Here is a 16998-nt window from a genome sequence, read left to right as displayed (position 1 = left end):
AATCGAATAAAACCGAATAAAGTAAAAAATGAATGATAAAATATTAGATATGTTATCAATGTTTGACCGCTGCAAAGAAGATTATGTCAAAAATAAAATAAAAAAAAAAAGAATATGTGCAAATTAATTGTAAATACTTTATTTATACTTCATATTCTTCATCTTCTTCTTTAGTAGTAGGCAAAACTGGTCTATTAATAGTATTATCAATATTCGTTTTGTCGTTGTTATTATTGTGCTTTCTTGTTTTGATCTTATTAAAAAGTTTATGTTTCGTAGTTGTTGGGTTTGAGGCTGTACTATTATCAATAGAGGCTGATGGAATAGGTTTTGCTACAGGTGCAACAACATTTGGATTTCTTGGTAGCTGTGAAGGTTGATTTGATATATCCCTAACTTCATAATTCCCACCTACTATTTCTGCTGACTGATTGGTTACAGGAACAGTTGGATGTGCATAGTCATATTCATTTATATCTTGTGAATGAATAACTGGTGTTGCATAATAGTTAGCGGATTTTCTCTTTTCCCTATTTTTTAAAAACGTTGCTACTGCCATCCAAATACTTGTACAAAGAAGAAGAAAGACTGTGGTCCATAGTAAAGCAAAACATTTTGCACCCAGCTTAGCATGCCTATTCTTGGAATGAAAAGCCCTGATGCCCTTTGCATAACAACCAGTAAGCAAACATGCAGCCAAAAGAATGAAAAATAGTGATAGCCAATGGAAAACAGTAGCAAAAATAGACAAGCTTCTAATATGCTTAAACACACTGATTATTTGTGGGACTAGGGTCATAACTTCACAAAAAACTGCAATCAGTAACATTGCCCAACCCACACGTGACAGATAATAGTACGCATCTCTATCATTTAAGAAACTTGTTGGCATTAATGGGTTGGACCCAAAATTGTCTTTTGGCGAAAACGGTTTTGCTGGTGCCTTTGAGGAACAATTGAACAATTGATCATTTGAATAACCACAGAATTCGTAATTGAACCATCTTGTCATGTTTGAAGCATCATTAAAGCCAGCTGTGTTTGCTTCAATCCAATAAAAGTTTTTCAGTATACCGGTATTTCTTGCACCCGACAATATTAAAAAGAAAGTCATAATCGTGGCCCCAAGTAAAAAGAGTAAAGAAACGAGACTGCCAATATTAAACCAAAATGACATGTTTACAACCGTGAAAAACTCTAGAATAATAATAAAAAAAAAGTTGTTTAGTGAATAAGTAGCTAAATGTACAGATAGTTCTCCAATATACCTATTTCTTTAGTTATATATAAATAAATTATATTTGCGTCAAAGTCTTATAGTAAGTTTTACCCCAAATAATAAGCAAATGTTTAACTAATATAGGAGAATAAATAATGTGTGTGTGAGACTATATGTGGTAAATATAAAATATTATCTAAGTAAACAAAAGTAAAACTTAAAGTATATCAGGAGAAAGAGAGATACAGTATAAAAACAAGCAAGCAAAACGGGAAGACATGAAACATTCAACAAGATAGAAGCAAATACAACAGTAAAGGAATACAACTAAGAGAAATGAAACAAGGCATTATATAAAGTATAAATAGATTTTTTCCAAACATAAAAACGGAACTAGTTTATCAATCAATCAAAGCCATAAAATAAACAAACTAAGGAGAAACATACTATCTGATACATAAAGGGTTACTATTACCTTTTATAATATAGACATACATACACACAAGCACACACAACCAATTTATATATATATATATATATATATATATATATCTTATGAGTATATATATCCTATAGGCATGATGATTCACATTTCAACCCACTTTTATTTTAAAATCCCTTATTTTATAAGGTGTTGAACCTTTTTCAAAAAATCCACAGATGGCCTTTACGTCTTCATCCAGCTGTTTCAACTTCTTTAGATACTTTCTACTTACTTAAAAGCCTATTGATACACACAATGAAACCAACAACCATTCATTCTCCGATTTCGTATTCCTACCGTTGACCACATTGACCCTAAGAAAAAGAAGCCGTGCAACTAAAACAAACAAACAAAACTAAGAAATTCCAACATTGAGAAGGACAATTTATTCTCCTACCCCTATTTTTTATTTTCCTTTTTATTATCTCCCTTAAATTGTTGCAAGGGATCATTAAATCAAATCGGTACATCTTATTATCTCTTTGGTACCCTTTTTTTTTGTTTTGTTTTTTTCTTGTTTTTTCCTGCAAAAACCATATCAAACTATTGTGTGTGGTATTATGTTACTATAAGTCCCATTAATAAGGAAATGATGACGTCATCTACAACAACTGTTGCAACACTAAATCACGGGCCTCACGAGTGATGACAGGGAGGTGTAGCACATGTGGTAGTGCCACTGCCAGGTCCGTTATCGTCACTTCATTCACACTTGGTCTATTTCTTAATTTAGTGATAGTCTCTGTTAATATAGATCTTCTTTGGATATCTTTACTATCATCCCAATCACCATCATCAATATTACTAACATCATTTTCACTACCCAAAAAAAATAAATCTGGTGTGTTAATAATTATCCTTGTCAATTTTTTATTCTGTTTAGATTTTGAATCCAATAATTCACCTTGACATAAAATCTCTATTCTCTTATCTTGTTCACAACCAAATTCTTTACCCCCGTATGTTAATAATATGTCTATCACTTTTGTAACTTTGAATGACTCGGTTTTCATAATGTATTCATCTGAGTTTATTGGATTAGACTTAAAAACAGTTCCTTGATCCCTTGCAAAATATTCATGCTTTATCTCTTTACATATTGTTAAGATACGTGCTGTTCTGGCCATCAGATCTTCATTTAAACTTCTAGGCTTTCTGGTAATACTAGAACCACTGCATGAAAGTATCTTATGTCCCCGTACAACGAAATTTAATATATCTCCATAGCGTGTAACTCTTAATGTCAATTCAACAACGATCCGTTGGTGTGATATATTCCCTGTCATTCCAGAAGTTAAGTCAAATATGGATTTACCCTTATACTCCCCTTGTATGTCTTTATCGAATTCTTTGAAGAAATTCGGATACATTATTACCCTATAACCTTCGTTTAATTTTAATTTGTAACACTCCCAGGAATCAATATATCTATCAAACAAATACTTAAGTCCTTCCTTCTCATTTATCGTAAAGTCTGTAAGACACAATGATACAAACTTTGGGTTCTCATTTGTAATAGAGACACAGAGTCCAACAATCCTGACAAATTGTTCATTTTTATGTTGCAATGTCAATTCTTTAAACATTATTAATTGGTCATTAAATTTCGACACGGAATTATCATTATTTGTTTCATCTTCATCTAAATTACTAGGATTGGAAGTGCTAGCTGATATTGAATTGCAACGAATAATCAAATATTCTATCATTTCAAGATCATGCTTTCTTTGCCAGGTTTTACAACTAAACTCATATTCACCAATTTTCAAGCTATTTTGTCCATAAACTTCAATAAAACCTTCTCCTGAGGCAATATCATGTTTTTGACCTATTAAAATCGTATTGTAACGGTACCAATCTGGAGAAACCTTCACATAACCAATTATATACCCAATGTATTGGAACTCAGTTCCAAGCTCATTGAATGCCCTTAATTGATCAATATTTTTAATATATTTATGACTTATCTTCGAATTCTGCATATCCTTAAAAAATTCATCATCATCATCATCTTCTTCTTCTTCTTCTTCTTCTCGTTGACTCTCAATAGAGGATATAGGTTGGTATTTGATTCTTTTATTGATAACAGGCAGGAATCTTTGAGAATTATAATCATCTTGAGAATCGGATATCCTTTTCAAATTAAATAACGGATTTGTATCATCTGCTAGTGTCATAGCAGTTGTAGTCATTATGTTGGGAACTGTCCCCTCAGAATATTGGCTAATAACGGTTCCAATTGAATCAATTGATGATATAGAACGATGACGGGTCATAATATTTTTCATAGCATCATTTGATGGATCATAATCTAATGGAGTCATATCAGATAGAAAAATACCACTATCACCATTTAATTTAGATACGTATTTGCATTGGCATTCTAGAAAGATTGGATTACCTTGACTGATATTGGTAATAGAAAATGGTTGTAATGGGTCGTTTGACTGTTGTTTAATAGTAAATAATATCCATTTTAGAAGTATGTATAAATATTTTCTTTGATGATCTTTATGAAGTAATTTAATATAATATAACCTTTCACCCGGTGCTTTCTGTGTAATACCAATTAAATAAGATTTACCATCAAATTCTATTTCCTCTAATAAACCAATAATTTGTATATAATGTATCACATTTGCCGGTAATTTTTGTAAATCATGATAACTTTCTATATTCATAGTATTTACAAACAAATGCGATGTTATGATGAGACAAATAGTGACAACTACGGCAATAGATAGGTAAATAAAAAATAAAGAGATACAGAAAGATAGACAAAGTTACTAAAATTTTTTTATTTTGATCAAGATAGAATTGCTTGCATTCAATATTTCATACATATAGTTGTTGTGTATAGGTCTTTCACATTGTAGAATGTGAGATTTTCAGTTTCCTATTTTTCTCCATAAAGATAAAGATCTTTTTTTTTGCTTGGTTCTTTGGAGAAATATATTATTCCAAAAAAAAAAAAAAAAAGAAAGAGAAATAATAATAATAATAATAATAGTGGTGGTGGTAAAAAATAATAATAATAAGCAAACATAGTATAAGTGCCAAATCATATCATATCATATTATATTTTATCGAGTTTTTTAATACTATAACAGATTTTTTTATCATAATTAGTAAGGTACAAGACATAGTATTAAATCTTTTCATATTCTACAATCTTGTAAAAACGTTTTTAAAGGAGACCAAAATTACGCGACATAGGAATACTGGCTAACCAAAAACAAAACTAGAAGAACTTGTAGAAAAGCTGAAAATAAGATCATATTCTTCGATATGTTTAACTAGTGGATATAAAACAAAAATATGTTGTCTAGATTTTTAAAAAGAATATAATATACTACTATATACAAAAATAATTCTTCCCTCGTCGTTTGTAATGTTTTCACTTATTTACATACTTGTGATGTATGCACCTTTTTTTCATTGTTATTTTATTATGTTGATGGATTTGAACATATAAAATCTTAGAGGTTTGCAAGACTACTTTCGAACCATACTTCATCAATAGAATAGATACAAAATATGGCTATTAGCATACCCAAGACAAAATTAATATTTTCCCAGTAAATTATTTAAATTAAATATAAATTTCGGAACAAAGTGTGTTCACAAAGATGCATGCTGATTAATTGAAATCCTGCATAACAAACACACACACACACACATATATATATATATATGGATATATTATGTTGCCTGCAACTTTTTTCATTATACAATTCCTGTTCATTCAAAGCAAGATATTTTCCAATCTTAAGGAGTTTTATTTCGTATCTCAAACCTTTGTTTCTATTCTAGAGTGAGATCTCGATGTTATATATAGAATTTTTCATTATGACAGTACTTTAAAAAATTTCCATATAGGGAGATTTGTCGAAGTACTGATTAAACCAAATTAACCTAGATCAGATCATCAGGTCAATAATTTTTTTTCCTTTTTTTCTTTTTTTCTTTTTTTCTTTTTTTCTTTTCTCTTTTTCATTGTTTTCGCTAGCATTTTTTTTTTGTAATCAAAAGATTGCAAAAGGGAAAAAAAATAATCAAGATGACTGTAACGGGTTGATGTTTACTTAGGTGCGCATTCAATATATTTTGACTTGTCAATAACTTTTTTTTCTTGATGTGTCTTTTATTTATTTATTTATTTATTTTTTATTTCTTATCAACTACCTTCATTTTGATAATCATGTGTAAATGTATATACAAGATAATGTTAATATTCTCTAATCCACCTTGAAATCAATTAAGCAATTTGAAAATTTTTCACAAAGAAAAAAGAGATAGAATTGCCTTCAAATAAAATAATTTTCTGATAATAATAGAAAGAGAACAAAAAAAGAAGAAATTTTTATCATAAACCGGTTAACAAACAAACGACTTATACATTGAAATGAAGATTGTTATTCAAAAGGTGTCCCAAGCTTCTGTGACTGTTAATAATAAAATAATCTCCAAGATCAGTAAAGGTTATATGTTGCTTGTTGGAATCTCTTCCGAAGATACCATAGAAGATATCAATAAGTTATCTAACAAAGTGTTAAATTTACGTTTATTCGAGAATCCGGAAAAGGAAGGAGATTATTGGAGATTAAATATCAAGCAAATCGATAATGGACAAATTTTATCAGTCTCACAATTTACCCTATTGGCCAGGACCAACAAGGGGTCAAAACCGGATTTCCACATGGCTGCGAAGGGCCACATCGCAATCGATCTTTATAATGAATTTTTAAAAAATTTGCGCAAGGAATTAGGGGAAGACAGGGTTAAAGATGGCCAGTTTGGTGCAATGATGAGTTGCCAATTGATCAACGAAGGACCTGTCACGATATTATTGGATAGCAAGAATTAGAAATTACTAGACCTAGGTACAATGAAATTACCAAAAAAGAAAATAAAAAAAAAAAAAGAAAAACTAAATAAAAATAGAAAAAAAAAATTAGGGGAAATGGATGACTTGAGATGCTCCCCTTATTTACACATACAATATATCTTATGCAATTAGCAGGCCAATAGAACAATTCGAACATTGTAATTAGAACCTTCTAGACATCCAAAGGGAGTGACCCCTTTGTTAATATACTAGTATCAGCAATAATTCACAAACATTTATGCATATAATCCCTTTAATTTCCACTACTTTTCTCCCCTTTTTAAAGGGAATCTATTGCGGATCCAATAATCAGAAATGGAGCCAAGATCTAGAATTGAAATAGGAACCTAATATGGAGTTATGAAAATAACAGTAAAAAAGGAATAAATTGGTGAGATTTTGGATACAAACATATACATATATATATGTGTGTATATTTCACAAACTAATTCCAACTTTCAAACAGACTTTCTACACTTCTTACACTTCTTCTTACACTTCTCTTTCTCTTCTTTTTTTTTTGTTTTGCATTCTCTTCCCTTTTTACGATAGAGCGACAAGTTTATTTTATAATAAATACCATCCAATAAATAAAACATATAAATCACTTCTAGTTAAAAGTAAAGCCAAAAAGTAATAAATAAATAAATAGCAAATAAATAACAAGGTATAGAGTACATTATGAATAAAACAAGTGGTGCCCCATGGGCAATTTTAAGATTTTTCCAGTTTGCTTCGGCAGTATTGGTTATGTCGTTACTGGCCTATGCTTTACATAATTATGATTTTTTCGGTTCTAAAAAGGCTAACTTTGGTTTGGCAGTTGGTGTAATAGGCTTGTTTTACATCCTTTGTGTCATTATTTTAGTGGCTATAATACCCAAACTGGTAATGGTCGGTCCATACTTAATTGCTGAATGTATTATGTGTTTGTTATGGCTTTGTGGGTTTATCGTAAGTGCAGATGTTTTTGGTAAACACTCATGTGGTAGTTCTTTTGTAACATTAACATATAATCCAAAGTATGGTTCTTTTATGGATTTTCAGGATGCTAATGGTCGTGTGAATCCATTTACTAATAAATATTCTTCTAATAACCATAAGAATGCATGTAGGTCTGCTAAAACTTCTATTGCCTTTTCAGGTTTATCATTCGTCTTATTTGTTATAAGTTGCATTGCTTTGGGTGTTAATGTAGCAATGCCAATTGTCCATTCATTTGGTGGTTCAGGGATGTGGAGGACAGGTGGTGTTCTTGGCACAAGATTACATCGTTGGTCAGGTCTTGGTTTAACTGATTCGGTAGTAAATAATCCTCAACAACCAGCCTATGGTCCAACCGATCTAGAACAACAAGAAGCTGCTGCAATGGCTGGGAATGGTGGTGTTACTCATATTCCTGACCAAAGAACGGTATCTTCAGGAGAATCTGCCAAATCCGAGTCACCAGCAAATGTAGAACCCAAATTGTCTACTCATCCGGATAGAACAGCAGGGATGACTTAAGATTTTTACAACAAGAATAAAGAAAAAAACCAAAAATTATGCTAAATGAAATTACCTTTTAATTTTTATACTTTTTATCCATTTTATTAATTTCAAATTTGTGGTGTTCTCATATTTGTATCTACCACAACATACCCTACTCCTCCTAATTTAAACATAATAATAATCCCCCCTTACATTTTACATTCTAGTTCCACGAATTTTTTTTTATTCTATTACTTCCTATGTTTTCAATAATTAATAACTAATAATTTATATAATTTATTTAATCAATATTCTTAATATTTTATACTTAATTTTAATATATTTTATTCATGGCTATAGCTTTTTAATTGTTTTTTTTCCTTGTTTTCTTCTCTTTTTTATTCTGCTGCATGGTAGCCTTGTAAAGTTGTTAATTTTCAATCATTAATTGAAAAGTTTGTATCTATACATATGCTAAGTAGTTTTGTTTATTCGTATTCTACACTCTTCTGACGGTGTAGCATGTAATAATACAGCTTTCTACAACTAAGCCATAACATCTTTTTATATATATACTACTACCACAACAATACAAGACTTGTGATCTATGACTCTACATATAATATACGAATACATTAAGCAATTATGTGGCTCGACTCAAACCAGGCTGCAGTTTTATTTAATTAGCCTTTAACGCACAATAGAATCCATTGTCTTTTCCTTGCATTAGCCTCTTTTTGAGAACATGTATTTTTTTTTTCTTTGTGGAAATTGTCAATTAAACAATTCAAAAACAAAATGTGCTCCGTGATGCTTTAAAGATTGCATGATATTGTATGTAATTATTCATAAAACAAAAGCATATATATACAAAAATTACAGACAACTTTATTGTTTCTACATATATCTTTCTTTTAGCTTTTTACAAAACCGGACACTTAACTAGTTAACAAATCTAATACAATCAACTCAAAAAAAGTACATATATTTTTCTATATACATACATACATATATATATATATATATATACATTAGTTTTGATATGAAAATTCCTATAATTTTCACTCTTTTTACAATTTTAGCATTAATTCATTCTCTACCATTAACTGAAGATGAACAGTTTGAACCTTCAAGAGAGCTGAAAATATGCAATTATGTTGATGATCAATCGTTAATCGGTGCTTTTACATGTTTCTTTAAAAGAAGGGGTGGTGGCCATACCAGTAGTGGAGCTCATGTAGGTAGTGGTAGTCATACTGGCCATAGTGGTGGATCTACTGTTAAAGGTGGTTCCAATGACTCTTCTTCATCAAGGAAAGGTGACACTGGATCTTCTTCAAATTCTAATGGAAAGGGCAATGATAACGATCCACCACCACCATATTCTCCATCTGATCCAAACCCACCACCAAGTTATGCTAATTCAAATAACAATAATAACAACAATAGAGGGAATAATAATATCGATTCTTCCTCTAACCAAAACAATCAACAACATCCAAACCCAAATGCAAATGTTGGTTCCAATAATGGTGGAATATCTCCTGCTGTGGTAGCTGGTGGAGCCGCAGCAGCTGGTTATATTGCTGGATCACATTCAGGGCATCAAAATAGTAATGGTACAAACTCTCTTAGCAACAGTTCAGTCTCCGCCTCTTCTTCTTCTTCTTCTTCTTCTTCTAAAAATGGTGCAATAATTGGATCTCCTCAATATTCTAATAAAAACATACTTGCTTTAGCTATAACCATATCAATCTTGGTCTAGGTTGTATAGTATTTTTTCATTTATTTATTTTGTTTTTTTCTTTAAAAATATATATATATATATAATCACCAAGTATGTATTTATATATATATGTACAGTTAATGATGCATATTTGATTAAATAATTTATGTCTAATTCATTCTTTCTTTGTTCTTCTGGACTCTCACGAGTAAAACAAAAGCAAAAACTAAATATATTAATCTCACAAACCATAAAGTAGAATATTAAATGTTGTTAAATTTTACCCATTGCTAATAAGACTGAATATTATTATTATTGATTATTACTTTATAATAACAGCATATATTATTATGATATATAGATAAACGAATTAAAAAATTCTGTCGAATTAAGTAGGATCTCTAAGAAATATAAATACTCACAAAAATCTGAAAATATTGTCCAATCAATTAACATTCGAAACTAGTATTTACATCTATTTGCTGCCTTTTTAATAATGATTACATTATTAAGTTCAATCTATCAACATGTTACTACCATTAATATATATTCTTCAAACACACAAATCATTCATTAAAATCATTTTTTGGTGGTTTCCCATCCTCACTTTTCATGTATAGGTCAATAGCTGCCGAAAATGCTGCGAAACCTAAACAACCCATTAATGCAGCTTGTGGTCCACTCTTGTAAGCTAATCCACCACCAGTAATACACCCTGCAGCAAGACCATTATATATATCGTTTTTCGCCCTAGTAGATTCTACTACACATTCCACACCTGAATATATCATACCAATATAACCAAAATTTTTTGCGCTTGAATAGGCTCTCTTACCCATATCTGCAAATTGTAACTTAATCTGTTGTTTCAAAGGTAACTCTGCCATCTTTTGAATAGCATTCATTCCACTTGCAGACGGTACATGTAGTGGTGTATCATATGACATGGAAGCCATAAAAAGTCCAAAGACACCCCCAAGTGCAAAACCTGTAACACCACTAATGACTGATTTACCAGGACATGATGTCATAAAGTTGACCATCATCTCAGCACCTCTTTCACCTTGTTGTTCAGGTGTTAATTCACTGAACGGTTTGTTGGCATGCTCTGGGGGATTTATGTATTCTAATCCAAAACCTCTATAAACCATACTTATTTGGAATTATTCTAATAATATTGAATATATTTACAATGTGATTTGTTTTTATTTAAGTTGCCACACAACGAAAAAATATTTTCTAAAGTGTTGTATCATAACAGTTCTATTCAATACCTTATTGTATGTCTTTAATGTTATAAGAACATTTGCATATGCATATATTCAGCTCGTCTTATTACACTTTTAAACCAAAACAAAAAAAAATTCAGACAAGAAAAAGACACAGTAAAATAAAAAGAAAAAGAAAATAGTATGCGATGTACAGATTTATAAAGTGAAAACATCTCTATAAAACCTCAAATCTCTATATGCCTGTAATTTGAGTCTTATGATTAATCTTTTAGTAGCTACATATGATAGGTATTCATGTTCTCGTTCAATAGCGATTGATGTGGGATTGATATGATCATTTTTTATAATGTCGGTGTTGTTATGATCATCATCATTATTACTATTATTAATGGTGTCTTTTATGATATTAGTTTTATCGACAGACGGCGTTTGAAGCTTACTGTCCTGTTGTGGTTGAAGTTGATGTAAAGTTTGATGTGTTATTGAGCTAAATGATGTTTTCTGTGATTGCTCATTATCTATAAGCATATTTTCAGTTCCAAAATAGATACTACTATTAACACTTTCCATTTCAATATCTGTCTCATTATGCATAAACTCTACGTCTCTATTATTTAACATGGAATTTATTGACACCATGGATTCATATGGACTTGCGTCAAAAGTAATCATATTTATTATATCGTTATAATTAGGGGATTTTTCACTATTAATGCTTATACTTTCTCTGTTGTCTTGATATTGCTGACATTGTAATACATATTTATCATTAATATTCTGTGTAGTGACAGGGCAATCCTCTTTCTTTACATAGACTGTATTAGATCTTAAACTGTTCATATTTTTAATATGCTTCATATTTTCTAGTAATGTTTGAGCCAATCTACAAATCTTGTCTCTTCTACTATTATATCTATCAATGTCAAATTTAAATGTTAATTTTACCTCATTAATACACTTATTCAACTCAGAATCAAACATAGATATACCCAATCTATAAAATGATAATTCTTCCACATCAGGTTGACTAGACAGATTCTTATCTAATTTTACTGTTCTAAACGCACCAATAAATATTTTTTTATCTTGTATACTTTTCAATGGATCTACCACAATAGCCAAATATGGATCTTGAAATGATTGATTTAAATCCTGTGTCCTCATATCAATACTACTTAACCAGCAATCATAGCCGGGGTGAGAATGATACCAACCAACAACTTTCTCGTTCCCATATATTTCATCTTGTTCAATAATCTTATCAATGTATTGTACCATATATTCATAAGATTCAGATTGAGCATTAACACGAGTCTCAGTCCCTAATACTGGTAATTCAAAAGTCCTTGTTACAATAAAATTATTTTTTGAAACAAAACCCAACAATATCCCCATAATTTCCAATCTATCTCCCTTGATTGCATGATTCAAAATCTGTTGAGAGGCCAACCGTGATATCAAAACATTCGAATAATAATATGGATTCATTGAATAAGCACAAAGACCTGAATTTTCATAATTCCCTAAATGTTTGGTTTGCAAAGAATCCTGATAAGTATACATGAGTCGACTATCTTTGACACTGTTTTGACCAAGCCGTAAAATGTCTTCCTGAGTTGTACCATACATTGATATCTGTGTTACTGAATCTCTACTATTTAAATAATCTGTAATAGGAAATTCATTCCAATCCTTCTCAGCATTATGTTCACATTGTTGCAATAAATTTAAACTTGAAAGGGAAGTAACTGAAGATAGCGCTTTTGATCCAATATGCAGTTTAATGCTATCATGATTTTTTTTGATGCATTGCTCCAGAATATAATCCTTCTGAATAAGTTTATTTAAATCTGATATTACAATATCGGATAATTTTAATATGTCCATAGTTTACAGTTAATATCACTTCTGCTTTCTTTGCCTCAGTTTCTTGTTCTTCACACATTTAGGGGTCATAATATATGGCATGAACTTGAAGTAACTGTAAATTCTCCCAAAGAAAAAAAAAGTAAAAATTAACTTCCCAACGATATTAAAGAAAAACATACTTTCAACAAAAAGAATATATTATAGTAACTATATATATGTATTTAGAACATATACAACTTTTAAAATAACAGTAACAAAATATAGGATATTATAGAATTTTATTTATGGCTAATATATTGTAAAAAAAATTCCCTTATTTTTTCAATATACATTATCATTATCATTTTCATCAGTATATTTGGGATGTGATATATTTACAGTTTCATTAACAACAAAATTCTGAATTGCCCAACCTTTTTTAATCCAGAGTTATGCTGTTTGAGTTGAAATTCGCTTATTCTTTTCTTCCCTTCGTAAATATCCAATATATTCAAGGAATTTACCAATGTTAACATCAATACCTTCCTTGTAAACAAATGAACTGGATAAGTAACTAGATAACAAAACTCTCAAATAGGATTCCGGTATGTTTTGTAAAATTTGATCTGGACCAGCAACATCTACCAACAACTTAGGAATAATTTTCTCCAATAACAAATAATTTCTTAATTGAATATCATTCAACCATAATTCTTCAGAGTATACTAAATCATCATTCAACTTGTTAATAGTTTGGGATAGAATGTTTGATAGATCTGAGATTGGCTTACCTGTAGATTGGTTTAATTCCCATAATTGTTTAAATTCTGCTTCAGCATTACTAACAATCCTTTTTTGTACCTCAACTACATAATCCTTGTACATTTGTGAAATACCTTGACTTTGATAATATTTACCAATGAATTTATTGAGAAAATCATCATCATTTAAGGCTAAAGATGCTAAAACTTCTAATGATGATGATGTAACACCACCTTTATTGGCAGAAGCGTCTTTGAATAAAATACAACCATGTGACTCCAATGCCACTTTAGCTGGTTGCGAAATAAATAAATTGGCGCCTTCGACAATATATGGGATCAAAGATTTGTTAGTTTTTTCATCAATAAAACAGTGTAAGTTGTTCAAGTTAATCGAGTTAGGTCTACCACCACATGGAACAAATAGATCCACACGATCAACAAACTTGAATATTTCTGTGTGGAAAACATTTCTGAAAGTAGTACCATTAGAAACAATTGCACCATTTGGTAACATAACATCCATGTCTTCAGTAGATACAATAAAACCAGCTTTACTTAATTTCTTCTTATCGAAATTAATGATCATCTTTCTTTGTTTAGCAAGCCTAATCAATTCTTCTTTATCAATACCCTTTGGATCGCAGATTACACCAGAGCCATCAAGTAATCCAACGTATACTTCATTATCTGTCGATAAGAGAATTTCATTAGAACCCAAATCACCATCAGGACCACCAGTTTGGAATTTGTAGATCGTCTTACTGTGCAAGTTCAAAGTATCATAGATCTTCTTAACATATGCACGTACACCAAGGGAAGTCATTCCAAATTCATCATGTGGAATACCACCTAATTCTTGACCTTTACCAGTCAAGAAGGACTTCCACCATGGACAATTACGTTTTCTCGCGTGATTTGTAGCCCAATCAACAAATGACGCAGAACCTTCGTCAGGACCAAAGAATAAAATCTCCTCAGTGCCTAACAAATCGATATATTTATCCTTTAACGGGTCCTTGATTAAAATATCAATCATAGCATCCACGTACTGAGAGAATGCAATAAAAGTCTGTTGTTTATCGACAAGGCCTGGATGCAATAAAATAACACCTTTAGAACCACCTTCTGGGATATCTTTATTCTTACGTTGCTGAGTTAATGCCAAGTTGTAGTTTTCATCGATAACGGTCTTAGAATTGACGTCAAAGATATCCTGTGTCCTTGAAGTGACGATTCTGATACCACCACGAGAAATATTTCTGAATCTAATATGAAAACCTTCAAAAGTGTTGCCAACCACAAAGAAAATACCATATGGAATTTCTGGATATTCCACTTGTGGTATGATTAATTTAGGATCTAATCTGAAGGAAATAGCAACTTTTCTAGTGATAAAAAAATTGGTCTTTAAAATAGATTTGTTGAATAAATTCAACGTCTTCAAAATTAAATAATCTGGTGAATCGTTTGGAATGAATTTATTCAAATGCATTTCAAACTCTTGATCGTTTTGGAATGGTTCTAATTTAGATAATCTTTTGTATGATAAGGTTTTTTCTAAAGTAGTTGAATTTTTATAAATATAATGAACCTGTGCAAAATTCTTGTATAATTTCGATACAATCTTATAATTTTTCTTTAAAGATTGAATTATAACATTTTCAGTGAAAGTTTCAGTTCTCAATTTTTTCTTTAAATTATCAATGACTTCCAATAATGTAGTATCATCTTCGCGGGGATTAAGCTGTGAGATCAAATTCTTATAATCAGAACCCAATCTATTAATGAAGTGGTTGATAAAGATTGTACCGATATAGGCATAAATAGCTTCTTGTGGAGAAATTTGTCTATCCTTGTACCAATTACCAAAAGTACTATTGGGAATTGCATATAGCAAAGAAGCTTCTCTTTCAATTTGTTTAATATAGACTTCGATTTCATCAGGTAACATGTCAATACTTTGTTGCTTTTTGTTTAGATAGATAGAAAAGATGGTGACTGGTGAAGTTGACTGACCACCAAAGGATTCCATGTAAAATTTGGAAGGTTTTAACTTGTAGTAATGTAATAAAGAATTAATAGCAGAGTAATACTTCATCGTGGTATTTGACTTGTAAGCTATTAACAATCTAATTTCGTCACGATTTTCACTGGACTGGGTAGTCTTGATGATTGGCCCCTCTCTATCTTGTACCAATTTGATTAGCAGACCGTACAGTTTCTTGGATTCAGGTGACAAGATTTGCCAAAGAGTAACATCACTAATAGATTCGATATCGCCAGCCAACAAATCTGGTTTAATCTTACTGCTTAATTGAGAATTCAAAGGAGGAAAATTACTCTTGTAAACAAAAGTCAACTTCAAATCACTCTCAGGAGCACAGAAAGAGACCAATCTGTGAGAAGCATCATTTGTGTCGTATAAAATATTTCTGTCTAAGAAAAGGTCATCAATCTCTGAGTCCAATTCATAGGAAGTGTTAAAATAATTATTAGATTCCATAAAGATTGCATGATTTTGATCTTTAATAATTTTATTTTTAATGTTCAAATTGGTAGAAGTATTAGTGATAACGGAAGAGGTGACATTATTAGCGTTGCTGTCATTTGAATTTGATAAGTTTTTCAAAGTTTGATTTAAAAATTGTTCTTTTGCAAAAGAATCCAATTTTGATGCATAGAGAGTGTGAACAATATTTGTTATTAATTCAGGAGTCTCCCTTGAAAAGAATAGATCATCTATACCCAAAGAATTATAAAACCAATCAACTTCCTGTTCAATCAAATCTTCAGGGATAAATCCTTGAGAATCTAATAAATCGATGACTTGTTCTCTCTGTAAATCTTTACCAGGGAAATTGAACAAATGATAATCTGACATTGAAGAGATAGATAAAGCAGAAATGTCAGATAAAATATTTTTCATGTCTGGAGACATGTGAGAATGTGCCATCACCGAGGAAGCAGTATGTTGGTAGGAAGGGAGATTTTTGCCATTTGTAGTTGGAATACTGTTTACAGCGATATTGGCATTTTCCGGTATCACCATCAGAGTATCATTATCCATATGAACCATATTTAATTAGAAAAGGGAAAAAAAGAATAAAAAGTTAAATGAAGATATTAATTTATACAGGTGTTTTTTTTTTGTACACGTAATATTTTTTTTGTTATTAATTATGCTTGTAAACGGAAAGTTGCTTTAACCAGTCCTTTCTTATTAAATCTCTATTAAATGTAATGACAATGATAATAGTAGGTATGAAAGAATAGAATAAGAATTTTTAAAGTTAGAGAAGTATATATATATATATATGTGTGTGTGTGTGTGCGTGTGCGAGAGTGAGTATGTGTATGTATATGTATG

General features: G+C 30.6%; 7 protein-coding genes across 7 annotated transcripts; 2 read left to right on the top strand and 5 right to left on the bottom strand.

Annotated features, from left to right (window-relative positions):
• Positions 1 to 142: 142 nt before the first annotated feature.
• FMP45 (Fmp45p) lies at positions 143 to 1177 on the bottom strand (the record flags this gene model as incomplete). The annotated part of the gene is made up of 1 exon (XM_064857786.1): positions 143 to 1177. One exon carries the CDS (start codon positions 1175 to 1177, stop codon positions 143 to 145), a length of 1035 nt encoding a protein of 344 aa, XP_064715624.1.
• Positions 1178 to 2305: 1128 nt separating this feature from the next.
• CDC13 (telomere-binding protein CDC13) lies at positions 2306 to 4384 on the bottom strand (the record flags this gene model as incomplete). The annotated part of the gene is made up of 1 exon (XM_064857785.1): positions 2306 to 4384. The coding sequence occupies one exon, from the start codon at positions 4382 to 4384 to the stop codon at positions 2306 to 2308; it is 2079 nt and encodes a 692-aa protein (XP_064715623.1).
• A 2888-nt stretch (positions 4385 to 7272) lies between these two features.
• PWA37_001140 (uncharacterized protein) lies at positions 7273 to 8097 on the top strand (the record flags this gene model as incomplete). The annotated part of the gene is made up of 1 exon (XM_064857784.1): positions 7273 to 8097. One exon carries the CDS (start codon positions 7273 to 7275, stop codon positions 8095 to 8097), a length of 825 nt encoding a protein of 274 aa, XP_064715622.1.
• A 1006-nt stretch (positions 8098 to 9103) lies between these two features.
• On the top strand, positions 9104 to 9826 carry PWA37_001139 (uncharacterized protein; the record flags this gene model as incomplete). The annotated part of the gene is made up of 1 exon (XM_064857783.1): positions 9104 to 9826. The coding sequence occupies one exon, from the start codon at positions 9104 to 9106 to the stop codon at positions 9824 to 9826; it is 723 nt and encodes a 240-aa protein (XP_064715621.1).
• A 527-nt stretch (positions 9827 to 10353) lies between these two features.
• On the bottom strand, positions 10354 to 10938 carry TIM22 (translocation channel protein TIM22; the record flags this gene model as incomplete). Its single annotated transcript, XM_064857782.1, has 1 exon — positions 10354 to 10938. One exon carries the CDS (start codon positions 10936 to 10938, stop codon positions 10354 to 10356), a length of 585 nt encoding a protein of 194 aa, XP_064715620.1.
• Positions 10939 to 11214: 276 nt separating this feature from the next.
• On the bottom strand, positions 11215 to 12906 carry RRI1 (COP9 signalosome catalytic subunit RRI1; the record flags this gene model as incomplete). Its single annotated transcript, XM_064857781.1, has 1 exon — positions 11215 to 12906. One exon carries the CDS (start codon positions 12904 to 12906, stop codon positions 11215 to 11217), a length of 1692 nt encoding a protein of 563 aa, XP_064715619.1.
• Positions 12907 to 13317: 411 nt separating this feature from the next.
• On the bottom strand, positions 13318 to 16707 carry GDH2 (glutamate dehydrogenase (NAD(+)); the record flags this gene model as incomplete). The annotated part of the gene is made up of 1 exon (XM_064857780.1): positions 13318 to 16707. One exon carries the CDS (start codon positions 16705 to 16707, stop codon positions 13318 to 13320), a length of 3390 nt encoding a protein of 1129 aa, XP_064715618.1.
• Between the last annotated feature and the right edge of the window lie 291 nt (positions 16708 to 16998).

The sequence above is a fragment of the Arxiozyma heterogenica genome (genome assembly GCF_036370985.1).
Source record: "Arxiozyma heterogenica strain weizmannii chromosome Unknown scaffold_15, whole genome shotgun sequence".
NCBI classification, from domain to species: Eukaryota; Fungi; Ascomycota; class Saccharomycetes; order Saccharomycetales; family Saccharomycetaceae; genus Arxiozyma; species Arxiozyma heterogenica.
Note: the sequence above shows the minus strand (reverse complement) of the source record. Positions and strands in the feature narration are given on the sequence as shown.